Here is a 26,130-nt window from a genome sequence, read left to right as displayed (position 1 = left end):
AACTGGTTTATCGACCTTCCAGCTTACGCTCTGGACCGTGCTCCTTAGAACCCGCTCCCCAAGCAGTCACTTTGACACATCTCGGTAAACCTTCAAAAGAATAGAATATACTGTGGAAGGGATGAGAGCGCCATGGAATCACTCTGAACGAATTTCAAGTGGGTGCACAGAGGCTGGCGTGATTGTTGTGTGGCGTTTGAAGCATCCCATATCATGGCTTTACATTATTCTGGGCGGGTTGTCAGACTTCACATCAACTGACTTCTAGATAGGTACCTCTTGACCATCGATTAAGTCGTCTTTGAGGATTTCTTTACGCGTCATCCCATCTCACCATACGATTCCGCCACGCTTACCGACTGCTTCCGCCGCTTCGGATTGAACAGATACCCGTTCCTCCCGTTCTTCAAGTTCTTACCAAGCATTTCCTTGATTTGTATGTATCCCCAAGCGAGAAGGATGAGTCCAGCGCCTGGTGCAAGGCTGACACTGATATCCGACCCCTCCTTCGTGTCGGACAAACGAGCCAATCACAGAACTTGACCCACCAGGTAAATCACAGCGTGCATGAGCTCCGCATTACTCAGCATCAGCCTCGTGCCCTCCTGGCCAATAGGCTTTCTCAACACTGAGTACGATACCTGCTCCTTATCGCCGTCTTTTCGCCGTCGTTTCGGGCTTCATGACCCGCTTAAGTTAAGTTGGATATACGGTAGGAGGGACTTCATTGGAGTGATGAGAGTCACGTAAAAGAAAGGCAAGTGTCTGTGCTGGGCACTGAGAGCTTTTGCCCCTCCCTCACGGCCGTGCCACTCATATGCGGCTGTGCTAGTCACTTCCGAGGGCTTGCTGGAGCCCCGAGTCTTGAAGCCAGTTGGGAGGGCATGACAGCCTGATCTGGGTAAGACGGGGATAACCGATAAGCTGTGTACCTGGCCGCTATGCCCTCTCTGTCAAGGTACGGCGCTGGACCTCGCTTACTCGCTAGTGGGTTCCAGCGACATATCAATGGAAATCATTCCCACCTTCCGCTCCAACTTCTTCTTCTCACACAAATATCCTTCTCTGTCACAATTCTGTCGTCTTGTATTGTGCGTTTCATGGGTGCCAACAGATACAAAACAAACAAAACCCGAACATGTCGACCAAACTCCAAACCCCAGCAATGGGATCCCTCCCTCCTCATCAACGCCATGCCATCACCATCCACATGCCTGGATGGGCAAGTATGCTCAGGTTGATGGACCGGGACCCCGAATTCATAAAGGAGACTACCAGTTTCTACCCGAGGATTATACCGCACAAGGATGTCAAAGCTGTGAGTACTTTTCAATTTCGAGGTCGTGGTGATGTCTTCTGTGGGGAGACTTGTGTATAAATTTCGTGATGTTCCAACTTTTGATGTTCCCATGTCTTGACGTTCCAAGCTGACCCTCCCACCACAGCTCGCCGCCGCTGTGCTCTCCAAATTCGGCACAGAAGGCCAAAATGTCTTCCTCTTCTCCGCCCCTGAATCCGCATCGGAATGCATCAAATTCGCCACCTCCCCCGCACGGGGTGATGATGCCCTCTCACCCTCTGAAATTTCCACCAAAGTCCTAGACATCAAGGTCCGCCTCTACGCCGTTTTCTTCCCCTTGCCTAAATCCCCCATCGTCTCAGCCTTCTGGATCAATCCCGGTGTCGGCATCTCTTCTCGCTTCGCAGAGGAAAGCCTCAAGAACATCGACCTCCTGCGCGAAGTAATTGACGACAAGCCTGCACCAAGCAACCCAGTGTCACCAGCTAATGCAATCCTCCGCGACCGGATCGCGACCTTACTCGAACGCGCACCTGCACCAAACTCGCCAAGAAAGGCACTGATCAAAGCAGAAGATGTCTATCTGTTTCAAACAGGCATGGCATCCATCTACACCGTGCACCAATTCCTTCTCAGCAAATTCAATGCTCTGAGCGTGCTTTTCGGCTTCGCGTTCCACAGCACACCGCATATCTTCGAGGAATTCGGAGGACCGGGCTTGAAATTCTTTGGTCTTGGCAATGCGAATGAACTTGTCGAATTAGAAAAATTTCTCAAAGAGGAGAAGACAGAAGGGAGAAAGATCCAAGCGCTATGGACTGAATTCCCTGCCAACCCACTCCTCATGACGCCCGACATCACGAGATTGCGAGAATTGGCTACAGAGTACAATTTCGTGCTTATAGTGGACGACACAGTTGGCAGTTTCTGCAACGTCGATTTACTCGGCGCCGGCGGCGCCGATATCGTCGTATCATCGCTCACAAAATCTTTCTCAGGTTACGCGGACGTCATGGGTGCTAGTGCGGCACTGAACCCTTCGTCGGCGAAGTATGGAATGTTGAAGGAGCTGTTCGGAGAGAAATACGTGAATCGGTACTACAGCGGGGATGCTGAAGTCCTAGAGAAGAACAGCAGAGACTATCTCACTCGCTCGAAGACTTATAATACCAATGCAGAGGAATTGGTTGAGTACCTCCAATCCCTCACCAGCGACCCGAAGAGCAGCGTCGCGAAGGTCTACTACCCGACCACTTCCCCCACTCTCTCTCATTACAAAGCCCGCATGCGTGCTCCGACAGCAGACTTCACACCTGGGTACGGTTGTCTCTTCACGATCGAGCTCAGGACTGTTGAAGCCACGCAAGCCTTTTACAATAACATCAATGTTCATCACGGTCCGCATCTGGGTGCGCATTTGACGCTCGCGCTGCCGTATGTCAAGGCGCTTTATGGGAAGCAATTAGATTGGGCTGCAGAGCGCGATTTGAGAGAGACGCAGATCAGAATGTCGGTCGGCTTGGAGAAGGCGGATGATTTGATACAGGTGTTTAAGGATGCATTGGTTTTCGCTGATGCGGTGAAGGTGGAGGAGAGTGCGATATCTGTAACTTGAGCGAGGTGGTGTTGCAATCGAGTTGGTTTCTGGATTAGAGGCGGACGTAGAGGCGACGCGCACTACTGTAATCGTAAAGTTGGCAATGCAATAGATTCAATCTCAGTTGAAACAAATTACGCTGGCAATCAATTTATCCTGCGGGGAACGGTCCCACGTTTCGTGCCTTGTCCTGGGTATGTTGAGTCAATCAAACAAAGCGAGCGGTTTGTGATCGTTAAATGTCCTCCCTCTTACTCACGACGTGAGGAGAGTATAAACTTGAAATGTCGCCTGTCAATACCATGCCGAGCTCTCTCGCCATCGGGCAGATCTAGCCATCGATTTTGTCAAGGGCGTGCGAGATCAGCCCAGGTATCTCAAGTTTCGGAAAGTGTTCAGAGATCAGCATCCACGGCTTGACATAGTTGTAGCTGTTGTCTCCATATTTGAAGTCGTCCACCATGAATCTCATGAATATCCGCGTCATGCCCGTATAATGCTTCAGCAACTCCGGGCGTCGCACAGCCGGCACTCTTTCCTGCCATAAGAATTCAAGAATGCCGGCCGCAACGGCAGCTGCGATGGGGGTGGAACAAGATGAGCCGGAATGCTTTTTGTACGTGGCACCTTTCCATTCGAATGTCCTCTCGTTAGCGAGCGCTGAAGGCCAAGCACTTTTGATGTCTTCGCCTGGAAATGTGAGGTTTGGTCGGAAGTAATGCGCTCTTGGGTTGAAGTCCGATGGCCGACTGTACGAGTTACTCGAGAAAATACATATTACGTCGTTCATCCGTGCCGGAAACCGGATAGGCTTTGTCTCATTACTGGTCTTGTTCGCAGCTGAAGCGAAAATGAGAATATTGTTGGCGCTAGCTTTCCGGATTTCCTCACGCAGGTGGCGGTCATCCTCGTCTGTGAAGCCCAGAGATAGGGAGATGATGTCGACTTTCCAGACTTCAGCAGCATAGCGGATTGCCTTAAAGGATTAGCTAGACGCTTCAGTGTGAGAGCTGCCCTTGACTAACCTTAGTAAGAATACTGAAGCTGTCGGTGTCTGCTTCATTCTTGCGGAAAACTCGACCCGCGAATATTTCTGCATTGGGAGCGTACCTTAAGGCAAGAGATGTACAATGTGTACCGTGCCCGTCACTGTCTTTGACGTTGTCGGTGTCCTCGACAAAATCTCGTGTCCTCAAACGTCCTTCATCATTCGCCCTGATCATTTCGCGGTGTGAGAGGTCCAGACCGGTGTCCAGGACTGTAATCTTCACTCGGGGGTGGGCAGCATCGGGCTCTTTCCTTGAAGCGTCGACGGTTTTCTCGAAGGATTTCATCTGAGTAAACCAATCTGCAGGTCCTTTCGACGCTGCACCTTTGGCTGCAGAAACACTGCCAATCTTTCTTTCTCCCTCAGACGATGAATCATCGTATGCGATACTTACTTGACTCGTATAAGAGTTACTACTTTGGTGCTGAGATTTATGTCAGCAGTGAAGGACGCGGGTATCATCGCGGATCAACTAACCACAAATTTGGAAGCTGTGGAGAAGGGTCTTTTGGTTGCAAACGACAATGACCTGGTACCATTGCGTTGGGTAAGCCAATGAATGCGATGGACTCTCTGTAATTTCGGAGGTCCACTTTCAGAGTTTATAATAATGGTCCGAGCATCGGTATTACCTTTTGGCAGGGGCCAAGTAGTGAGGAGAACAACTTTCAAGATCGTAGAATCTTCACACCGAAGTCTTTCAAACAGATTAGAGAATTGATCCACCCATGAAAATGGTAACTCCTGATGATCCTCAAGTACTCTAAGGTCGATAACCATGCACAGATTTGGAATCCCTCGAAGAACATATCTCAGCACATCGAACCAATATATATTGGCGTCCTGTGGGATCCGGCTGCCTCCTGGGCTCAGTAAAAACATCTCGACGAGATATGATAAGAACGCGACATCATATAGCAAGATTCCTTTCTGCAGAATTTGAACAGCAAGCTGTTTCAAGATGTGGGTGCCATGGGACATGCTTGAAACAATAGACATGTCGTTCGGGATCCAAACAACGGGTTCATCGTGGTCTTCGAGATACGGAATGAGATCTCTACTGATTTCATCAATCTCATAGTCACATTGGTAATCTCCCTCGACCAACAGAATCGACGATTCGCTGCTGGAGGCCCACTCTACCAGCGCATCCGAGTCCCAAAAGTCTCCGTTGTAAGCAACGGGTGTGTCGGCTCCTGTGTTCATTTCATGACAGGGCTTGACATCGATATATTGAGAAGATGGCTTACAGAACGCTGGTAACTTCCACATCAGTTCCAAGTCAAGGGAATCGAAAACGCCGGGCCGGTCATATGAAGCCAAGGCCCTCTCAAATCCGAAGTGTCGATGACTGTTCCAGAAAGTGTCAAACCCTATCCTGTCAGATGCCTTTCTTCAATCTTAGTTAAGAATCGACATGTATACCCTCTAGCTGGACGGCCAATCCCCCTAATCGACGATGAAAATCCGAGCCGGGAGCTATACGCTGTAGCGTCAGAATTGGATCAGCCCATTCTGAGAAGTCCGAGGCAGCGTTGAAATTGTTATCCTGTATAGCCCCACGTTCAATAATATCTAGTTGTCTTTGCAATTCGTGCTTCAGACGACTGAAACTTTGGTAGTCGGCACGCCATCGTCTTGAGTATGCCTTCACCGGCATCATGGCTCCACGACGGCCCGAGCCTCTAGGCACGTCCCTGCCCTGACTTGGGTACAATGATCAAGCGTTGATGAAGGTCTTGTGCCGGACCCTTTGTTGGAGAGCTATATATACGGTTGCGCTTCTGTCAAGAACTGGCTTATATGTAGAGGACACAAATGGAAAAAGGCGGCTTGACCGATGGGAGGCTGGAGAGGAGGGGCACGTGCAGGCAAGATACAGCAGCTCCACCGACACGTGATCACAAGCTGATCCTGAATGCACAAGGCAAGCTAGAGCCTTGTTGAATCTATATATATGTATATTGTCATATCATAGCGCAGTATTGAGCGCATCGCGATTGCAATCGTAGCATCCAGGTCGGCCATGGTCGGAGACATGAATGATTTCCGGGGTCGCCTTCGTCAGGCGCAAATGTCCAAAGACAGCACCACAACTGCATCCAACATCAACTTGCGAGGACCGGAGGCTGTAGAACCGCATGCGCCACGGCGATCCAGACATAAACCAGACCCAGGCTCAGACTCGTTTCAGGATGTTGAGATCCCAGTATCGCGGAGGCGACCCAGGACACGACGAGGGCATGCCCCATCTATCGACAGTCGCGAGGGCAGCTCCGTAGGTGCGTGCAACCTTCCTATCGGTATTACGTTTGATTTGATGAAGTTCAGATAAATGAGGCATGGAGTTGTACTGACTGGACTTAGGGTCACCTGGGCCACGAGCTGGACGCTTCATGCCGTCTCGGCCAATGTTCGACTGGCTTGGACCACTGTGTCAACTGTTGAAAATCAGCGAAGACTCGTCCATAGATGACATATCTGACGCTCTCGAGGATGCTGCCTCAAAATTAGAATTGGCAGAAAGCATCAGAGAAACCATGATGTCCGCAAAGAAATTCAACAATTATTTACTGGGATTGCACAAAATGACGTTCGATCAAAGGAAGAACCGACAAGGAGAGCGCTAGGGCTCTGATGACATATTCTCTCATATATTCATGTTTCTCATTATCTCGTACATTCTACCATTTTCACAACCAACATTTGTGTCTTCAACGCCAGGATAAACTGCTCATCTTCCTCACCTCTCAGTACTGTCACATCTGTCCCAGCTGTACCAGCAAAGTCCTGCTTTGCGATGTTTTCCACCAGTATTTGAGGAATATCTTTGTCGCCATCGTCGTACTTGTCCTCGTCGTTATCTTCCTGGCACAATCCTTCCTCGCCAGCATTCTTGCCATCGGCGAATGAATCCCCTTTGTTGTATGCTTTCGTGTATACTGACTTCCCATAATGCACCTCGCAGACCCTGTATGCATACACGAAATCTTGAGCTCCTTCAAATGAATACGCTCCTTCTTTCTCTCGTGTTACTTCAAATTCTGGCCCAACTTTGAGTGGCGCACCCCCAACAGCAGTGAGGTCCACCATTGTCTTCGCATTACCACCCCTCGTCGTTGAGCTTTTGCTGCTCCTTCGAGCACCTCGCGCAATTCTGATACCGGTAATCATGTGTAGTCTCTTCCGGAAACCAAACCTGCTTCTCTGAAGGTACATAATGATTTCAGGCTTCTCGAGCGCTGATTGTACTTCTGCCAGTCGTGGCACCGTTATTTCGCTTTCTAGCTTTTCAAATTCCCAATTTTCTGTCTGTGACCTCTCATGCTATCACCTACATTTCCTGAGACTGGAAGGGGATTGATTTCGGCCCAGAGAACAAAGGATTTACCCAAGGCGGTGCCGGAACTGGATTTGACTCCTGTCTGACAGGAGCGCTCGATGGAGGTTTCGGGGATTGGGACGGGTCCATCTGGCAGAAGTCGGAGGGAGGGTTCGAAGGGCTTCGTGAGGATCTGACCAAGAGAAATGGAACGACCCGGATTGAATTCCGTACTTTTTACAAGAATCCAGGTCTTCTTTTGTTCCGGCATTGCAGAAGCGAAACGCCAGGCGAATTTGGCTGGGCATTTGGTGGGACGGACCGGCCCAGATAACATGACAATCGACGGTCAGTGCCATCCTTGCGGAGCCTTCGAGACCCCGCCACGACGGCCAATCCGTTCCGCTGGGCGGCAAGCGAAACAAATCCGTAGGGGGTGGCGGGAATGCAAGAGCTGTCATTGGTACATCGTCCCATGTCTGAAGCTTCAAGCAGAAAACCTGTCAGACCACCTCAATCGACGTTCAAGCTTATGTTCTGTATATCTGCATTCACCATGCGCTTCTCAGATCAGAGGACACAGCACTCGGGACTGCTACAGATATACAGTAAATTTCCTTGCCAAAGAATCGAGATCAGCCAGAAATCAAACGGATGCACAGACAGGACCGTCTTCGTTCGAAAGCAATCTCACTCAGCACCAGATGATCCACATCACTCACATCCTGGGTGATCGATGAACCAAACCAATCATGGTAGATAGACGACCTGATGTAGAAAAAGCGCGAAAGGAAGCTCTCGCTGCGCAACTCGCCACTTGGAAAGAGAAGGAAGCTGCGAGGTTGGAAAAGAGGAGGAGAAATAAACTGGCTGTTGGCGGAACCGGAAACACCATCTCCTCCCGTGGATCGAGCGCTGGAACCTCGGATACTGGCAACGTTTGGGCAAAGAATGGATCGTATCAGAGAGAAAAGTATATTTTGCGAAAGCCCCCAGTAGTCCAGCATGGACCGGATATGCTGCTTTTCAAGCCGGAAAATCTGCGACCCTTGCACGACAAATTCACCAAAGACGAGGGAAGGAAGTGGGAGAGTACTCTATCAGCATATTGGCATAGAATGAGCACAAGAAATCCAGAATTCCAAGTGTACCAATCTGCACGCTCGGGAATCGACAAAGTCTCAGCGAATTTGCGTCAAAACATACAACAAGCAATCCAAGTTTTGGTTGCCAATAACCAGTCAGCCCAACCAAGTCAGCCAATCCAGCAGGTACAACAACGACTTGGATTCAACGCAAGAGGTGCGTCTGTATCCAACACTTGCGCTCGCTTGAATTGGAACCCTCCGGCGCCTCCGCCACCTTCCGAGGGGAATTTAAGACCAACATATACACGTATGTCGCGAAAGGATCTCTCGAATGAGACACTAGTTCAAAGAAATTTGGACTTTGAGTACGACGTGGTATGAGACGGGTTTCACGTCTTCACTATGTGGCACAAAGCTTACATTGATCAGGATCCTGAGAACCTGCTGGTCAGGCGATGGGCTCTGGAACCCGAACAGGACTTACTTTGGGAGCGTACCAGAAATTTACGAGAACTCCGTCATGTCGAGAGCCAGATCATCATGAAAAATCAAAGCCTACCCTACGAAGATGTTAACACAGCTTTGCGTGATGACATAGTGGGAGTAAGGGCACCGAGGCAGGCAGACAAGTCAAGATCGCCGTCACAAGAAATCATTGTCCGACGGAAACGTAGCCCATCTGAAAATCCAAACTCTGAAAGTTTGAGCTTCAACGACGACGTAAGCATTAACTTCTTATTCCGTGACACCACCCCAAGCGCATTTTGAAAGCAAACCTCAAAATTTTCTATTTCTGCTCTTGATAATTCTCAATTATGAGTCAGCATTATACTAAGCAAGATATATACACAGCTCATAGAAGCTGTCGAAGATCACGCCGATCCAAATCAGGGGTACACTAGATTTACCATGAAGAGAGCGAACGTCCGTGCTATTTCAGACTTGGGCTACACATATAGAATTAGAGTGAGCCACGACTTAGCCCACAACCGTTCCCATCTGATTATCTGCAGGCTGACGTGACTATTATGGTCCTGAAACATCTCGAGAAGGAGCAAATCGATGAAATCCTACTGTTGAGTGCAAAATACAATCGAGCGGCCTTGTCAGCCGGATCAGGAGAAAATGAGCGAAACAACAACCTCGGCACGATGCGGAACGTCCCAATAACAGAGCGAACTGGTGGTGGCTTACTGGTCGATAATTATACGATATCTCAAGATAATGTCATGGGCCAGGAGGCGCGGAAAGCAGAATTACTGGCTCAATTTGGCAAGAAGCAGTTCACACTTGGCTCTCGAACGCCAAATGCTCAAGTCGAGAAAGAGCTGGTGGAGAACAAGCCTTGTGATAATGTTACTAGGCTAGCGAGTGTGTCTAAGTCTTACAAGATCGTTGATTTCTAATGAAAATGACTTCTGAGAGGCTGTTCTCAAATTTAGCACTCATGTTTCCGCAGAAGTTAGAACCAGCGATGAATGCACGTCTAGTACGCTGCCGACGATGTGCTAATGGGCGTTTCCTTTGTTTAATATCAAGCCGAAGTCCGCAGAACAAGGTTGAGTTTTGTCCTTGTACAGAGGTCTTAGTGAAAAAGAATTGCAGATGAGGGTCCATTCTAGACCACGTTTCTGGTGGATTCGAAGAATCTGGCCATCTTTTAAGGTCTAAAAATGGCGACACTGTCGACCGCAGATAGTTCTCCAGCCAGTATGATTTGGACATTCAATGCCAAGACATCTCCGTGAAGGAGTGACACGGCTATGATGCTCATCGGTAGCACAATTTTGGTCCCAATTGCCATCAGCTGCACTGTAAACAAAGACTTGTGCTAAGCGAATTTTACGAATAAGTATCCCTCACCGTCATTTTGCCTTTCGTTGGCCAGCCAGGATTCCTGATTTCAATTGCATCTTCGCGATTTCCCCGATGGATTCGGCTGCAAACCGGTCCAAGATTTACAAAGGAAGAAGAGAAATGATAAAGGAAAACAAAAGTGGGTTCTTCGGATATTCCAACATCTTCGTTTCTCAACGTCATTTGCCTCGTCCAGCATCCCAGTATGTTTGTCCATCTCTCCACCGTCCAAGAAACACTTTTTCTCGCCAGACAGCATCCTTCGCCCTCCTTCGCCTTCCTTCACGCGGTAATCTCCTGTGTCTCCTAGAGTCACGTACGAGTCACTCTTTCGATCTTTCAATAAAGCTTGAGTCCACGTCAAAACTGCGCTTATCTGCCATGAAAGCAAGCATCCGAGACCAAATTAAGAACAGCCAGATATTCCTAGAGCAGAAGCAGTCGTCGATCCCAGCCCAACCCAAGCTCTCATCGCATTGATGATACTCAAGTCTCGATGGACTCGCGTGTAGCCACCAGACTTCATCGTGTACCCACAGCTCGATGCCACGAAAGCTTGATCCTTAGCAATGCCCAGGCAACTACTTGCAGGTGAGCTTCCAGTATACAAGCTGCAGTCACTCAAACCATCAGGGAAACCATTTCCTCCAGCATCAGTGAATTGGTAGGAGGAAAGAACGAGCTTGATCTGCCAATCGGCGTCTGTGCGAGAGAATAGCTGGACTTCAAAACCGCGGTGTTTGGGGACGTCTTTATCTTTGATTAAGACAGAGCCGTAGGATTGCATATCTCGGGATGAAGAGCCCTGCTGATTGTTAGTACTTCATGTGCCAAAGAATGAGGTGTTGGTGAAACACGTACCGGACTTTGCTGGTCATGATCATCATTTTGAATCGCAAATCTGCTTGCAGGAATGATCCAGCTCCCACAGATCGGCATCTCCTTTGGATAATCCGAGCTCCAGATCTTGACTTGGTTGATCTCAGCTTGAGTGAACCCTTTGCCACTAAGAATATTGTTGAAGTTCGTGTACCATGAATCAGCACCACCATCGCAAGCGAGAACAGAAGCTTCGCCACCGAGGATGATTTCAAGCCATGAGATATAATCAGCTGGCATGCTGCCACCCATTTTCTTCTTGACGATAGCGAAGATTGCTGCAATGGATGAGGGTCCAATATGCTTCGCAGCGTCGAAACGAACACCGCTGAATCCGATGGATAGGAGATCCACGAGATATGTAGCGATTCGATCTTGCGTGTATGGGTTCTCAGTGTTCAGGTCCGTGAGGCCAACGAGATATCCTTTGGTGACTTGATTCATGTCTGTCCATGAGCTAATACTTCTCTCACAATGGAAGTCACTTGGACCGTATGGCACAGCAGGAAACTCCATAGTTGGTCGAGTACCAGTTTGAGGATTGATGAGGTAGGTATTGCCAGATGTGTAATATGGCGACCCAGCCGTTGCGTTGTGTCCGCTGTAGAGAGAGCAATCCGAGTTGCGATGGTTCTGCACATCAGTCCCTTGGCCAACCATGTGATTGACAACTGCATCGGCATAGACTCGAACACCAGCAGACCGACAAGCCTGGATCATCGCGCGGAGTTCAGATCTTGTACCACTCCGAGAGTGCAATCTATAGCTGACGGGCTGGTAAACGAGATACCAAGGACGGAATTGTTTGTCGGTTTCGTACTTGAATTTGTTAGATCTGATAGACAGCCAGAATCTGCATGTCACTTACATAGTTTGAACCCCAGACATGCTCATTCGGTGGCCAGATCTTGACTCCCATGTACCCAGCTTTACCCAGAAACGCACATTCTTTGCCGACATCCACCCACGGCCAGCCAAACAGTTCTACGATACCTCCCTTCTGACCATTCTGGAAAGTGCTTTGCGCAGCAGTGAGTGGCGTGTTCTGCCAAATGAAATTGATAGGATCCAAGTTGAGAGTCTTGCCGCTTGATGTCGAGATAGAAATCGATAATTCTCCAGTGCGGCTTGAGTCGACTTGAAAGACGTTGCTTGAAGTTGCAGCGGCTCCACCAAATGAATACGTCAACGACTCGCCAGTCCTCGATGCTGCGTTGACGACTACAGCTGCCGCAGTTCGAGCAGAATTGTATTGGATGTCAGCATATCCAATAAGATCTCGATATGTACCGAAACTGGGATCATATCCACCTGCTCCGCTTGGAGGTGTTTGCCAACGGCGATTCTCTGCGGATGCTGCGAAAGATGACACGCTATCAGACGGGCAACTGTCTCCTCCATTCCAGTTCCCACAGCCACTTGGAGCGGTGGCAGCAGCTTCGCTGGGAAAGGAAGTTGGAATGATTCGTGGTGGTGGACTGGGTGATACGCTCCCTGTTCCCGGCGGTACGGTTGTGGAGGAACTCGACGACCTTGTCGAACTCGACGCTACTGTCGAGGACTTTGTGCTTGTTGAAGATGTGCTCGAGGAACTGATCTGATAATTGACAGAGTTTCCGGGGTCATAATATCTAGATTCTTGGTCAGCTAAAGCACAATTGAGATTTTGCACCATCGACCTACGATGTCCCGCTCACATCGTACTTGATGTAGAACTGAGTTGCTCCAGTAGCAGTCCCTGAGAAGGTCCAAGTTTCGTAGCCATTTGAGCCGGATACCGAGTAGCTCGCAGCAATGCTTTGAGAATCACTCCAGGTGTTTCCGAGTGCATAGATGACGGTCACAACCTTGGCATAGGCAATGTTTTGAATCTGTCACACCTCGCTTAGCATTGAACTTGGGCTTTAAGATGGTGCACTTACATTGATAGACCCTGCAAGAACATTGTTCGAAAAAGTGTAGCTGATCAACGAGACTTGAGTAGCCCGTTTCTCGAGGGGTGTTGCAAACACGACCAACGAGAGTGCTGCAAGGAGAACAAGAAGCTGTGTAATCAGCTTTGATATTCCGAATGAGGCCATAATGTGTTAAGTAGAGCGGGCGTAGTTCAAAAATGTACATCGAGAAGATCTCCAGCCTTAAGTACCAGAGTTTTGCTGAAGCCTTCGAGCAAAAGAAACGCGTAAAGACAGGTGACCACCTCTTCTGAAAGCTCAGAGACTTCTCGGCCCCTCAATCAAGGAATCATTTCGGTGCTATTCGGTGACAACGTCATCATATAGATACTGTAGTATACCTTCTTGAAAAGGTACCGTCTGACACTAGGACGGTGTGGGGGTCTGGCTGGCGGGAGGAAAAGTCAAATGAATGGCAGCCCCACCGTGGAGACAATGAGACGAGGCCATCGTGACTATGTAAGAAGCTACAACTTTCGCTTAAAAGTCTAATCCACTTTCAAGTCCCTGAAAACAAATCTTGGAGCTAGACTAGCTTGGTAAGTCATGGAGGAAGTTCTTCCGTCCATGGAACACGCCAAAGAGAAGCTTAAAAGACGGCAGAGCAAGGAACAGCGTTCGATTCGGGCCGTGTTTCTCTTGGCATGAGAAATACATGATAGACTGCTGATCCGAAAAATGTATCTCAAATGTACTCCACACCGATGAACGACCGAGGCTCCGGACGACGCTCCCCATGGGGAAAGAGTGCGGGGCATGCAGGGCGTGTCTGGGGAAGTCGTCAGGGGGTAGAAGAAGGGATCTACTTACTGGCCCGAGCCACCACAGTAAAAAGTTCCATCTTCCCCATGTTGTTCGGCTTTCCTTCTCTACGGCCCTTTCCGGCCCTGCATGAATCCCTACATGACTTGGCGGATGTGTGGAAGTGTGACGGCTACTTGCAGCAGCTGATTGTACCATGACCTCGATGTAGATATGAGTGTTGAAACATCACGCATATTGAAGTTGCTCTACTTGAATCGGGCCTCTTCTGTTGTGGCTCCCTTTCCAAGTTTTCATAGCGGATGGAGCGCATAATATCAATCGATCGCGGGGTAATGTGTACACGTGACTTGTTTTGGTCCAAACGACCCCCTTTTTAACTTCGCTTATGGCTGGGAAGCTGGTGGTGGATCTGGAATTTTACATACTTATTCAGAGATAAGGTATCACAAGTGCCAGTACTTATCTATGTGTCGTTGTGGCTCGGTTTGTTGAAATTCTGGCCACAAGCATTTGTCTCAAACTGGAAGGTCCTTGATAGATGCAAATGTTAGGAGAAAGTTTAAGGATGTCTCTTCCATATATAATATATTGCGTACTCATAGAAATCTCTAGATCAGATCCGACTTGCATTTAATCCTCAGCAACCTCAACTACCACCGGTGTGCTACGGCCTATTCCACGCGACACATCTACCGAGCTGTTCGAAGCTTCATATACCCCTTGCTTGCTTCCCAGACCAGAACATGTAAATTGCGTCCTGACACATCATCGTCTATCTGCTTCGGTGGGAACCCAAGCAGCTTACATATAGCATCTGTCACCCTTGCTCTCTCATGAGAATATTGTGCAGCAAAGACAAACGTTATCTTTTCCACACCTTCCTTTGATGCCACAACAAGATACCGTACCAAGGAGTCCCAAGATTTCCTGCAATCACCATTGAAGACATTCTTCGTGACATCTATTGTTAATGTAGTGAAATAATTGATAAGCTTAGTCTTGTCCGAGCTGAAGAATTGTATTACCGAATCCGACTGTTCATACACCAGGGTCAAATGTCTCACTCTCTTGAGTATTCCCATTGGAATTCTTCTGAAGGTTGGGTAATTGCTTTCTCGTACGACGTAGTTCACACTCCTGTAAACTTCGAGAAGCTCTTTTCGTGTTTCCATGGGTGCAACCTCGCGTAGGGCGGGAGGACAAATTCCGGGGCGTAAAGCGAGAGCGTGAGCATGGATTTCGTCCCTGAGCTCTCTGGGAAGTTGGCTATCGAATACCAGTCGGGGCGAGATTGTATCGTAAGGGCTCTTTTGGGTACTGTCCTGACGAACGAGTGAGTTGGGGTCTCCAGATTGAGAAATAGGAAGGTCTATATCCATTTTGCTGCCATACGCTACACCAGTTGGTTGGTGTTGAACTTTAGACCTCTTAATTTGAGGAGACTCGGATGCCTCTGAGGATGGCTGTCGTGCTCTTTTTATGACGCGTACACGAGACGATGTATTGTCTATGGATGCGCCATTGGTTGGGTTGGGAGGTGGACGCTGCATGGACAATGCTTCAAACTGTGACAGGACCAAGGCATAATTTAGGCCGAGAGTAGCCTTCGTCGGGCTTTCGATATGGTTGGTCATTGTGAAGGTGCGACGATGTAGATAAATTGAAGTAGAAGTGTCGTTGTGTTGAATCTTGTTGAAGAAGGTATGAAGTTTGAAGTTTAGTGAATGTTGAGATATAATGGTGATTTGGGATGGGAGAAAAGGTTCGGTCCTTCCTGGGAAGAATCGTTACTTGTATGTTTGTGCCCAGTCCAGATTCCAATTGACTATTTTAATGGATTCAAATATCGACTGATAACTCTGTTACCTCGTGACTACGAAATGGTTTCCAACTGTCAGTTCGGAAACTATGTTAGTGTACCGAAAAAAGTCTCCAGCGTAGATGTGTGAGTTAGTCCGTCGGCACTAGCCACCAACACATAGACCTCAGAGACTGAAACTAATTAATCATAGAGCTAGAGATAGTCTACTTACTGATAAGTGAAGCGATGGCGTATTTCAAGCGTACTTCATAATGGTAGAAGAGCTTAGTATGAGATACCGAATTTTGGTTTGCCTAGCGTACCGTACTCGTGGAGCATGATGCTACTACAAAACAAGCCACGCACAGAATCTCAGCCTCAGGTGTTCTTTATGTCTTCTTTAACTCTTGATTTCGATCTATCAATTCTACCTTGCATTCTGTGCCTTGAAATAATCGCTTCTCAGCTACACTGAGCACCGTATTTTACTACATAAAATCCGAAGGCATGAGGCTTTGGACGTCAAACCTTGCAGCTTGATGTGAATGCGTAAATAGTCTACTACAGTAGAAATGGCGGCAAGTAGAGAGCAAAATTGAACGAAAGGACAAGCACCGCAACTTTTGAGGACCCCTTCCAGCTTTAGTTCCTCTCAAATGCAGCAAGCAAATGCCGACCCTCAATACCAAGGCATTTAGGTGTTTTTATTAAAAATGCCCTCAACTATCACCCTTAGGCTACAAAAGCATAACTTCCAAGCCCAGAATATACAGCCCATAGATCAACCTTCACATTCTGCTCCAGAATATGGGCAACAGATCCGGCATTTCGGATCCCAAAAGGATCAGACATATACCTCAGCTGTTCGACACACCACATCCTAATTGAGCTCCTCGGATTTTGAGAGTACGCTGCTGCAAATATCGGGAGTATGGTGGTGTAATAATCCAGGGTGTGCGATGGCGAGTGCAAATGTCCAATTGCGCTCAGAGAAGCACTCACTTCTGACCTCGACAGTCCTAAGCGAAGGGCAGTTAAACAATCGAGGTACTGCGGTACCGAGGCGGAAATTTCATGGACGAGAGAATTGATGTTCTCATTTGCTACTTCGATTGAGGAGCACATAGAGTCTGGTTTATGATGAAGTTCCAAACAATTTTTAATGACGGAGGCGTTGACAGATATGCGTACGAGACGGAGAACATTCCAAGTCTGTGTGATGTGCCGCCCAGGATAGATATCTACTCGATTCGAAAGCGCCCTCTCGCAGCTTTCTCTAACAGTTGTTGTCTCATACTGCCATTGATGAGGCATATTGAGAGAAAGTGTATGAAGTTTCGCATCGAGCTGCATGATATTATCTATGCATTCGGCAATTGATAAATATCCCTTCCGAATCTCAGAACGCAGATTTCCGTATTCGATCATCAGGACTGTCAGTCTTGACTTGCCGTCTGTAGTATTCAATTGCTTGGCGAGATACTGTCGAAGACTGATGAGATTTTCTGGGACTGGGCGCTCACCATCTATACAGCTGATACGTAGATTTGTACTCAGGCGACTTGAAACTCGAAGAATATCTTTGCCTCTCTAATGATCTAGACCTTGAAGGTTCACAAGAGCGAGTGCTCCAGTGACACTACCAGAAGGTCAGTATGCACTCTGAACGAATGTGTCGATACCAGGAGAAGAGATTAAAGGATGCGGTCCAGGTTATTAGAAGACCGAGAGTTCCCGGCAAATACACATACTGGCTCATCCACGAATCACTATGTCTATCTTTCATATTCGTGATTTTCTCAAACATATCCAACAGCAGCGTCGACAGTATAGTCGTGTACTTCGCCGCATCCTCAGGGGACTGCAGAGTCGCGTTGGTCATCCTCAGTGCACTTCCATACATTTCTCACGTACTCGCCAGTGCAGCTTGTGAACTCTTCTGATGAGACAAAAACGCCAGACTGACGGCATCGATGCTCCTCGTCAGATGCTTTGGTGCATCGACAGGAGTGTAGATACTTCACGAGGAAGTCCCATGTCTTCGAAGCTTCTGTGACGTGGAAGCAGAAGAATGCCTCTCTGGCTTGGAAGGCTAGTGAGAGTGGACAGTGTTGAATTTAACTTAGGGGAGTTGGACGCGAGTTGCTGGAGCTGAGGGCAAGTGCTTTTCTTCGAATGTCATTGGTTTCGTTCCTTATGCGTAGTTTTTGAGTACCTCGATATCCAGTACAGATGACTCTGGCTCGGATACAAGAGCTACATGATAAAGGTTGTAAATCGCACTGAATCTGTCAGTGGTTGACGTATCCAGGTGCTGGAAGCGAGGATCTTAAACAAGACCATCATGAGTTCACCTTCAATCTCCGCTCTCTACATCTCTGGCAAGACTTCGAAAGCTTCCCACGATACGGCATGAAGTCTTCTTCCGACTCCTGTCAGACCATCTTTTGTTTCCTGATCACAGCGGTAAGGTATACGTCCCAAAATCCGACGAAGGTCAAACATCATACGCTGACTAATACAGTTGGAAGGATCGCTATTGGATGGTCTTTGATCGAAGCTTTTCTGCATGCACTTCGACGCTAGCTTTCTGACCAATGAGACAGCTCCTTCCAGAGCAAGTTGTGTTGACATATCGGTCCTGCTCGCTGGTCTGCCAAGGTGTATGCCGTTCTGGGGCAATAAGTCGACGCCAGCAAGCGTTTATAGTAAGTCCTAGAATAGAGATTATGAGGCGTGACGGAGATAGGAAACTGCGTAAATCCTGGGCGAGCGCTGCTCCGTACGTCAAGATATAAAAACGCACTTTCAGGCTCATACAAATGAATCTCTCCCTCCCACTCCAGATCAACCACCACAAAATTCTCGCCCACCATTCTACCTAAATTTGCAGCTTCTCATCTACAGTCTACTTCCCATTCTTTGAACTCACAATGTATTTCCCCTACAAACACGTCCTCCTCATCGGCGCGACTTCAAGCATCGGCAAAGGCATGGCGGACCAACTCGCACGCTCAGGCGTGAAAATAACAGCCGTTGGCCGCAGGAAAGATAGACTCGATGCCTTTGTTGCCGAACATGGGTCTAAACTCGCTGCTGCAGCGCCGTTTGATATTGGGAATTTGGGTGGGATTGAGGGTTTTCCTGTAGAGTGAGTTTCTCTACTTACACTTTGCAGCCATATTCCCGTCTTTTCTAGTCTTGGAATGGGCTGTAAATTGTGTTGCCTCCTGGTTGAAGGGCTGCTGTCTGAATGTACACAGATACTGAGATGTGAGTAGGATCATCAAGAAGTCCCCAGACATCGACTGTGTCTTCCTCAATGCTGGAGTACAAGGTCATTACGACGTCTCTGCGCCCGAGACCATTGAATTTAAAAAATTCAATGACGAGATGACGACCAATTACACCAGCCTCGTGGCACTCACGTTCACTTTCTTGCCTCATCTTAAAGCCAAATCGCAAGCTGGGCCTGCATCTGTTATCTTGTAAGCCTTCCTTTCATACCCTCGATTGAGCACCACCTACCACTTTGAGTGTCTCCCGCTAGCACAAAAAAGAGAGAAGAAAGCCTCAGACTGACAATACCACAGCACAGGAAGACAACTGGCTGTCATCCCAGCTGCTATCCTACCGGCATATTCTGCATCCAAAGCAGCGCTCAACGTCTTCACACTGTGTCTGAGAGGCAGTAAAGCCGCAGGGAGCGAGGTGAAAATTATAGAGATATACCCACCACCAGTACAAAGTACGTCTTCTCGCCCCTTCTCCGTCTCCTCCCCTTTCATTCATCACCAACTCTTAAATGTTCCAATATCGAGAAAAGTGGTCCACCCAGAGATCCACAGTGCTGACAACGCATCACAGCCAAAATCCATGACTACATGACCCCAGATATCGGCTGCAAGATGGGCATGCCCTTGCATGCTTTCACTGAGCAAGCTTATGCAGGCTTGGTATCTGGCAGTGATCAGATTATCATTGGGGGTCCAGAACCGAGGGAGACGTATTTGGAGGTTGTAGAGAAGAGAAGGAGCTTGAGGGAAGGCTTGGCGGCGATGATGAGGAAGTTCAGTGCTGGAGGTGCTGGGAAGGGGCAGTGAGAGCAAATTCTGTGCGGAATACATGAATCTCAGTTATGTAGCATAGCTGCACTCGATCCGACTAATTCTTTTGTTGCACGTCGCAAATATGAAATTAACAATTGCAGCGCCCTGATTCGTGTTCGTGACACGCAGGATTTTAGTTGTCAGACCCAATGATGTGAGTTGTAAAGACTGCTTACTAAGCGCAGAAACTCGAGCCCTGGATGGGAAATGCAAAAGCAGGGAACCGGTGGACCCTGAGCGACACGCAACCTTGCATCACCAGCCTGACGACGCTCCGTGACTCGTCAGATGTCTCGATATGTGAGTACGCATATGAAATCGGATGCTGGGATTACCATCTTATCATTGCTCCAGATACTGTACAAATCCGATTTATCGGGTTTTTTGTTTCGTTTCATAGGAAGGTTGATGTGAGAGTAAAGGTAGAGTCTAATACTTTCGTATCTCCCGTCTCTTTCCCATCTCCACGCATCAAGTCAGAGCCTCATGATCGCCGAGCTTCATTTCGGCCGGCCAGAGTCTGGTCTGGGGATCAGATGTTAGAGCCGGACATCCATGATGGGAATGACGTAAAGATCGATTACGACCCATTCTGACGCTTCCTCTCTCCACTTGAACTTAACTTAAGGTAAGCCACAGGCCCAAGCCCAAGCCAAAAGCTACCCAAGGCCCAGCCAAAACCCAACTCGAACGATGCACCAGATGCAAAGCTTGCGCTTCCAAACAGCCGACTACTTGCTACGAAAACAAGAGAAGTCAGGAATCAGGCCAGCCAGACGCATCCGGTACACGTGACTAGCTATTCTGTCTAGCCAAACCCAAATCGTGTTAGAGTCGTCTTGATCGAGAGAAGTGGAGATCTACTGGACGAATGAGATGACCACAAAAGAATCTGGTCCCGAGGCTATGCCGATTAGACTCTACGCTAAGAGCAACAGCCGAGTGCTGCATCGTCATCGCTGCGACACCAAAGCGGTCAGGTCTCTTCCAGCTAACGACCAGCTAAGTCAACAGGTAATCTGCCTTTATTTACCCCAGTCCCAGGCCTGCGCCCATCTGAAATCGACCTCTTCTGTTCTGTTCCTCCTTCGTTTCAAGTCGTCGAATAATAGACACCCCCCGCGACCAGTATCACCAGTGCCTCGGAACCAGCCCACGACAAGGTATGTTGGAGCCTCTGTGTGTGTGTGTTTTGTTTTGCAGTCAGCGACCGAGCTTGGGCACCAGCCGAGAAAAGAAGCTTCCGTCTCTCAACCCATTGACTTCGCAGACCGTGTTTCGCAATTGTTTGTGCTAACCTCTACTTCTCTTTAAAGGCAGGTTGACCCCGGATCCGATTCTCGAACCCACGACTCGACTGTCTGCTACAATAATCTACCCGTAACCCTCTACATACATAATCCCTCGCAATGGCTGGAGGTGGTCTTCGTAAGCTCCCCCGAACTTGGCAGATGCGTTGATTTGGATTGGACTCTTTTCGTACTGGCTACGGTACTGTGCAGTGCAAATGCTGATTTGGTCTAAAGGCGGTGCCTTGGGCATTGCGTCCCTCGTCCTCATTGGAGGCGCTCTCGTGTTGATGTTCTTCGTCGTCCTCAGCGGAGTCAAGGATGCGACACCCCTCAACAAATCGTGGTTCCTCAAAGCCGATACCTCTTCATTCCCCGGATCCGGGCGCGCGGAATCATATTGGACATTCTGGAAGGTGTGCGCAAATGGCGGAGGAGATTGCGGCAAGACGGTTCCTGCTATGCCAATTGGCGCTGCGTGGGTTGGCGGTTCGCAGGGCGTCCCAGCTGGATTGACTGGGTATGTTGTGACAATTGGTTTGCAATGAAATAATCGCTAATTTGGCTGCAGCTCTCATTACAAGAGTACCACCAGCACGTACTACTACTATCTCTGGAGATTTGGCTGGGTTTTCTACCTCATGTCCATCGCTTTCACAAGCGTCACTTTCCTCTTGAGCCTACTCGCTCCATGCAGTCGCCTCGCATCCGGTCTATCTGGCAGTTTCCTAGCATTCTCCCTTTTCTGGTACTCCCTCGCAGCTGCATTGATGACGTAAGCCCCTCTTCTTCTACCGGCCGATTTCTATAATGTCATACTAACCACTCCCAGTGTCGTCTTCGTCAAGGCCCGCGATGAGTTCCGTAGCGCAGGAATCAGCGCTTCCCTCGGCCGCTACGCTTTTGGTTTCACCTGGGGCGCCTGGTTTGCCATGGCTATCGCGACCGTCTTCCTCTTCATGGGCTGTGGAGTCAGCCGCAAGGGTGACGACAATGTCCGTAGCTCCAAGCGAGGCGGAGGAATCCCCTTCTTCAGACGTAACCGCAGCAGACGCTCTACTCGTGGTTCATTCATTGAGAGCGAGAGCCAGCGTCGTGTCAAGGAAGAATACTAGATGCGCTTCTACGGATCTGATTCGTGGATGTCGAGTCGAGTTGGGATGTTGAGTAGAGAAGGGATGGGAAAGGTGCAGTTACGACATGGATATGAACGACTACCCACGGCCTTCCAACTATCTACACGGCCACACTGGACTGGATATGGGACATTTTGGAAGAAATTGATCATCATCATCACCGAGAATGATTGGATGACGGATTGGGTATTGGATTGGAACTGGACTGGATAGGGGAGTATGTGGGTGACGTGTTGCAATTTTGTACATTATCTCGCATTTGGAGTTGTTGCTCTCCTCTCTTGTCGAGGGAGGGGAGTTGTGCGATGCGATATCTGCTGTGCTTGCGTTGGCTTATATCTTTCGAAAAAGGCGTCAAGAAAAATACTTAATGTCTATAATACTTGAAAAAAGAATCTTAATATTCAAAATTGTCTTTCTCTTTCTTTGCAATCAATGAAACCAGTAAACATGTCTACTGTTCACAGCTCGTCTCCTAGGTATCTTGTCTACTCTATCTACATCCATCCTCCCTCCCATCACTTGGCCTTGTCCTCCATTAAACTCGTCCAAAGAAACTGAAGTACTTGTCGGAGGGGGCTGTATGTGTTGTGCGACGGGATTTGGCCGAAGGCTCGTGGTCTAGTTCCTTGAAATTGGAAATGAGTGGGCCTCTAGAGTAGGCAAGAAGCTGTCGAATATTTCATGGACTGTATCGTTGAGCTTGCTCGAGACCTTTGTGTGCTATGTTCTTGGAGATTTCCCGCTGTTTGAGGTTGGAGTCGTTACTAGTTAGACTGGTACCGGTGGGGGGTTGCAGCTGAGAGTAAGCATTGAGATGATGGGGAGCAAACGGTAATGGGGTAGAGAGATGGTGGGTTTGGATTAGTGATGGAATTTATGAGATTTTCGCTCGTTATACACCTCAAGAAAACACTCAGCTGAGTGAAATGCTCTTTAGACTATTATTCTTCCTCAGACATCGACGTACTTTTCTTTGCTTAGAATAAGCTTTAGTTATGAAATCAGAAGATAGATATAGATATAGAAGGCAAGTTAATCGGGCGCGCAATCTAAGGTCCTTCCATGCTTAGTCGATTCCTCGGGTCGTTGCAGAGGCAGTCAGTCGGCTTCCGTGATTGGACGAGTTCGTTGGTGCGACAAAGTGACTTTATTTATTTGTTTGTTTACGGGGGTGTGGGATTTTAAGCGAGGAATGCGTCCCAACGTCAAATATGCGAGGATCTGAAGATGCGTTGTCTTGCGGTGGAAATAAGCGATTTGAGAGTAAAACAAATAAAGTTGATTTCAAGATGCAGGTATCGTATCATATTCTGCATGGAAAGATATCACATTCATGCCACGTTCTGTAGCTCCGTTCCAAGGCCATCTCATTTCTCAAGCCCATCCCCCAAAGCTTACAAGCATACCTACAGATCCACTTCTGCAGCTCCAAACTCTCCTCCTTGTCTTCACCCTCATTCATCTTCCCTTCCCACGTCTCCCCTCCAATCCTCAACACGGCCATCCTCCCCTCTGTCTCTAACTCCATCCATCTCTGCCCCGCACTCCTATAAAACACCACAATAGCCCCCACCAACCTTTCATCGATATTCACACCCATATCCTCACCCAAATCTACATCCCCACCCATCCTTCCATTCTCATCTAACCCACCCACCCTACCTACTCCCTCCATCACAGCCCTGAAATGTATCGAAACATACATTTGTATGAAACCACTCCCGCTCCCGGCATTGGTACCGGGAAGTTGGGACGCAGACGCAACACTAAACAACAATTCCGCCAACGCAGCACCTTCACCAGCTGGATCGGAGGGTGTGAAAGTATTGTTGTTGTTTTTTTTGTGTCCAGAACTAGGATTTCTCGGTACTGATTATGGAGAGGAGGAGGGCGTGTTCGCTGGGTATGAGGTCTTGGTGTTGGGGGGGGGGGGGGGGGGGGTGCTGGTGCTGTTGTTGGGGTTCGAGTTTGGATGAGGGAGTACTAGATGAGGAGGGGGGATGTGAGTTCGTGGGCTTTTCTTTTCTTTTGGTAGGTGGGTTGTGGGTGGGGAAAGGAGGGAACTTACGAGGCTAGAGAGGTTTTCGAGGTAGATGATTGCTTGGTCTTTGGTGAAGATGTTGCAAGGTCTTGAGAGGGTTGGGTTTTGGGGAAACATGTTGGTGGTTTCAGGGATCAGAAGTTCGAGATTCCTGGTTTGAGATATTAATAGATGAGTGATGTTGTTTTTGGAAAGAATTTGTGGAATGGAGAGAAATGTTGGTGAATTGGTGCTCGTGACTGTTGATGATTGAGTTTACATTGGATGCAAGCTGAACTAATTGAGGTTACGTTAAGATACCGTTCCTTTTCGTATGCATCTTTCACATCTGACATATCAAATCTAAAGCGTAAACGAAGCTCTTAGAACCTATCTCTCGAGAGATACTCAGTGATTCTGTGAAAAGATATAATAGGATAAGTACTCCAAAAGTCCGCGATCTTATTTCAAGACACTACTACTGTCATATAAATACAAAAGACTAAGATAGGTAGAGCTCTTTGCGTATTGTAGGGTACCAATTTGAGGCTTGATATTTGACTGTATTTATGAGGGGTTTCCCTTGGTAAGCATTCGTAGCTTCTGCTATCCGATCAACGATACCTGACCGTGTAAAATACTGTGTAAATAAGGTAAAAGCATCATCTGGTGAGACATCTTCTAGTAGGTGTAATTCTACATCAAGATCAGGGCAATCTATTGGCTCAGAATGCGTGCCTCTCTTTTGTAATAGTCTTAGGGTACCTGTATCGGTGGGATCTAAGATAGCTTGGGTGGACATCTTTGAAAGCGATAAAATTGGAGTATTTTAGTAGGGGAAATGGTTTGTTTACACTCTCTGTTCATACCGGACGCTTTGGCCAGGTACCCTAAGTGCAGGACAACTTAACGCAGCCCTACAGGCTATGCCGCCCGAAGGGGTGCGCGTGTTGCACTCAAGGGGATAAAGCCATCAGGTACTTCTGCTCACCGACTTTGCGCTAATGTGCGACAAGGGTAGAATTTAAACCTTACATATATGAATACGGCAAGTTGTGCACGACATGCTTTCAGGAGACGTCTACAAAAGAAGAAAAGATGTGCAGTAGCCACGAAGTTTCGATGACTTCTTAGAGTACATTGGCGTAAAGGGAATGTTTCATATAGAATTAAGTCTTCGAAAATCTAGAATTATGCTTTTCTGATTCTCACAGTCGGAATCTCCTTCTGCGCTTTACTTTTAACTAAACAGGTTACTACTATCCCCCTTTTGAGCTATCCAGGGTTTTCAGCTAATCAGGAGACTTCAGTCAGGCCATCGCCCTATAAAACTGGCAGTTTAACATTCAAGCTTAGGGGGGGATAGTATCCCCTAAACTGCTGTATGCACGTCTACTTCAGCGTGCTACAGGGTGTCAACAGCGTGTGGGGCACGCTTTAGCGGCCGATCTGGCAACTCTTCCGGTATAACTTAGCAGTCTCGCTTACAGGCTTCACTTACAGGGCTTTCAGGACGGTACATGGAACCGCAATGAAGGGGATAGAGCGATCGTGGAAAACAAGCACAAAAATATACGAGCGGAACATCCGGCAACTTTACTACAGTACTTTTGACATACTGAAATAAATTTAATCTATAAGACAGTGTAGCGGTACTTTCCTACCCCTGTTCTAACGATAAGTCTTCTGATTTACATTCATCGCCAATCATCGATCATTCGGACCAAGAAAGTAGTGGAGCAAGGTAGTATTAGATAAACCTTACTCCAAGCGCACCGGTTGATAAGATGGTAATAAAATCGTTTGATCCAATGTCGCCCACGAAGTTCATAGGGTGGCATCGAAAAACTTGTATTCAGTAAGTTTATAGAATAGGGTGATATCGTGAACCTACCAAGATGGGCATATTTCTCGTATTCAAAGCAAGGTGCATAACGGGGTCCTCTTCCAACGCTGTAGAA

At 48.0% G+C, this 26,130-nt stretch overlaps 11 protein-coding genes across 13 annotated transcripts; 6 read left to right on the top strand and 5 right to left on the bottom strand.

Annotated features, from left to right (window-relative positions):
• Positions 1–714: 714 nt before the first annotated feature.
• Positions 715–2,915, top strand: ONS95_001612 (uncharacterized protein; the record flags this gene model as incomplete). Its single annotated transcript, XM_058494816.1, has 2 exons — positions 715–1,318; positions 1,446–2,915. Exons 1-2 carry the CDS (start codon positions 1,139–1,141, stop codon positions 2,913–2,915), a joined length of 1,650 nt encoding a protein of 549 aa, XP_058355123.1. The 5' UTR covers positions 715–1,138.
• On the bottom strand, positions 1,226–5,899 carry ONS95_001611 (uncharacterized protein). Of its 2 annotated transcripts, XM_058494815.1 has the most exons (5): positions 5,509–5,899; positions 5,371–5,424; positions 4,423–5,318; positions 3,923–4,369; positions 1,226–3,873 (listed from the first exon to the last, which is right to left on the bottom strand). In XM_058494815.1, the coding sequence occupies exons 1-5, from the start codon at positions 5,606–5,608 to the stop codon at positions 3,229–3,231; spliced, it is 2,142 nt and encodes a 713-aa protein (XP_058355122.1). In that variant the 5' UTR covers positions 5,609–5,899; the 3' UTR covers positions 1,226–3,228. The 2 variants fall into 2 exon arrangements, with proteins under 2 accessions (XP_058355122.1, XP_058355121.1); XM_058494814.1 differs by having other exon boundaries at positions 4,423–5,899.
• A 72-nt stretch (positions 5,900–5,971) lies between these two features.
• On the top strand, positions 5,972–6,575 carry ONS95_001610 (uncharacterized protein; the record flags this gene model as incomplete). Its single annotated transcript, XM_058494813.1, has 2 exons — positions 5,972–6,227; positions 6,313–6,575. 2 exons carry the CDS (start codon positions 5,972–5,974, stop codon positions 6,573–6,575), a joined length of 519 nt encoding a protein of 172 aa, XP_058355120.1.
• Positions 6,576–6,615: 40 nt separating this feature from the next.
• On the bottom strand, positions 6,616–7,164 carry ONS95_001609 (uncharacterized protein; the record flags this gene model as incomplete). The annotated part of the gene is made up of 1 exon (XM_058494812.1): positions 6,616–7,164. The coding sequence occupies one exon, from the start codon at positions 7,162–7,164 to the stop codon at positions 6,616–6,618; it is 549 nt and encodes a 182-aa protein (XP_058355119.1).
• A 602-nt stretch (positions 7,165–7,766) lies between these two features.
• ONS95_001607 (uncharacterized protein) lies at positions 7,767–14,405 on the bottom strand. 2 transcript variants are annotated; one of them, XM_058494809.1, is made up of 6 exons: positions 13,857–14,405; positions 13,014–13,136; positions 12,775–12,962; positions 11,960–12,722; positions 11,074–11,910; positions 7,767–11,017 (listed from the first exon to the last, which is right to left on the bottom strand). In XM_058494809.1, exons 1-6 carry the CDS (start codon positions 14,004–14,006, stop codon positions 10,619–10,621), a joined length of 2,460 nt encoding a protein of 819 aa, XP_058355116.1. In that variant the 5' UTR covers positions 14,007–14,405; the 3' UTR covers positions 7,767–10,618. The 2 variants fall into 2 exon arrangements, with proteins under 2 accessions (XP_058355116.1, XP_058355117.1); XM_058494810.1 differs by having other exon boundaries at positions 13,014–14,405.
• On the top strand, positions 7,817–9,914 carry ONS95_001608 (uncharacterized protein). The gene is made up of 4 exons (XM_058494811.1): positions 7,817–8,730; positions 8,785–9,075; positions 9,208–9,321; positions 9,369–9,914. The coding sequence occupies exons 1-4, from the start codon at positions 8,020–8,022 to the stop codon at positions 9,759–9,761; spliced, it is 1,509 nt and encodes a 502-aa protein (XP_058355118.1). The 5' UTR covers positions 7,817–8,019; the 3' UTR covers positions 9,762–9,914.
• Positions 14,406–14,500: 95 nt separating the features above from the next.
• Positions 14,501–15,445, bottom strand: ONS95_001606 (uncharacterized protein; the record flags this gene model as incomplete). Its single annotated transcript, XM_058494808.1, has 1 exon — positions 14,501–15,445. One exon carries the CDS (start codon positions 15,443–15,445, stop codon positions 14,501–14,503), a length of 945 nt encoding a protein of 314 aa, XP_058355115.1.
• Positions 15,446–18,545: 3,100 nt separating this feature from the next.
• ONS95_001605 (uncharacterized protein) lies at positions 18,546–18,767 on the top strand (the record flags this gene model as incomplete). The annotated part of the gene is made up of 1 exon (XM_058494807.1): positions 18,546–18,767. The coding sequence occupies one exon, from the start codon at positions 18,546–18,548 to the stop codon at positions 18,765–18,767; it is 222 nt and encodes a 73-aa protein (XP_058355114.1).
• Positions 18,768–18,818: 51 nt separating this feature from the next.
• ONS95_001604 (uncharacterized protein) lies at positions 18,819–19,715 on the top strand (the record flags this gene model as incomplete). Its single annotated transcript, XM_058494806.1, has 4 exons — positions 18,819–18,825; positions 18,914–19,100; positions 19,206–19,360; positions 19,480–19,715. 4 exons carry the CDS (start codon positions 18,819–18,821, stop codon positions 19,713–19,715), a joined length of 585 nt encoding a protein of 194 aa, XP_058355113.1.
• Positions 19,716–19,748: 33 nt separating this feature from the next.
• On the bottom strand, positions 19,749–20,119 carry ONS95_001603 (uncharacterized protein; the record flags this gene model as incomplete). Its single annotated transcript, XM_058494805.1, has 3 exons — positions 19,749–19,826; positions 19,898–19,984; positions 20,057–20,119. The coding sequence occupies 3 exons, from the start codon at positions 20,117–20,119 to the stop codon at positions 19,749–19,751; spliced, it is 228 nt and encodes a 75-aa protein (XP_058355112.1).
• A 335-nt stretch (positions 20,120–20,454) lies between these two features.
• On the top strand, positions 20,455–22,500 carry ONS95_001602 (uncharacterized protein). The gene is made up of 3 exons (XM_058494804.1): positions 20,455–21,530; positions 21,582–21,785; positions 21,843–22,500. Exons 1-3 carry the CDS (start codon positions 21,229–21,231, stop codon positions 22,123–22,125), a joined length of 789 nt encoding a protein of 262 aa, XP_058355111.1. The 5' UTR covers positions 20,455–21,228; the 3' UTR covers positions 22,126–22,500.
• Positions 22,501–26,130: the final 3,630 nt, after the last annotated feature.

This window comes from Cadophora gregata (assembly GCF_030347475.1).
Source record: "Cadophora gregata isolate MNR1 chromosome Unknown scaffold_10, whole genome shotgun sequence".
NCBI lineage: Eukaryota > Fungi > Ascomycota > Leotiomycetes > Helotiales > Ploettnerulaceae > Cadophora > Cadophora gregata.
This window is presented reverse-complemented; position numbering and strand designations above follow the sequence as displayed.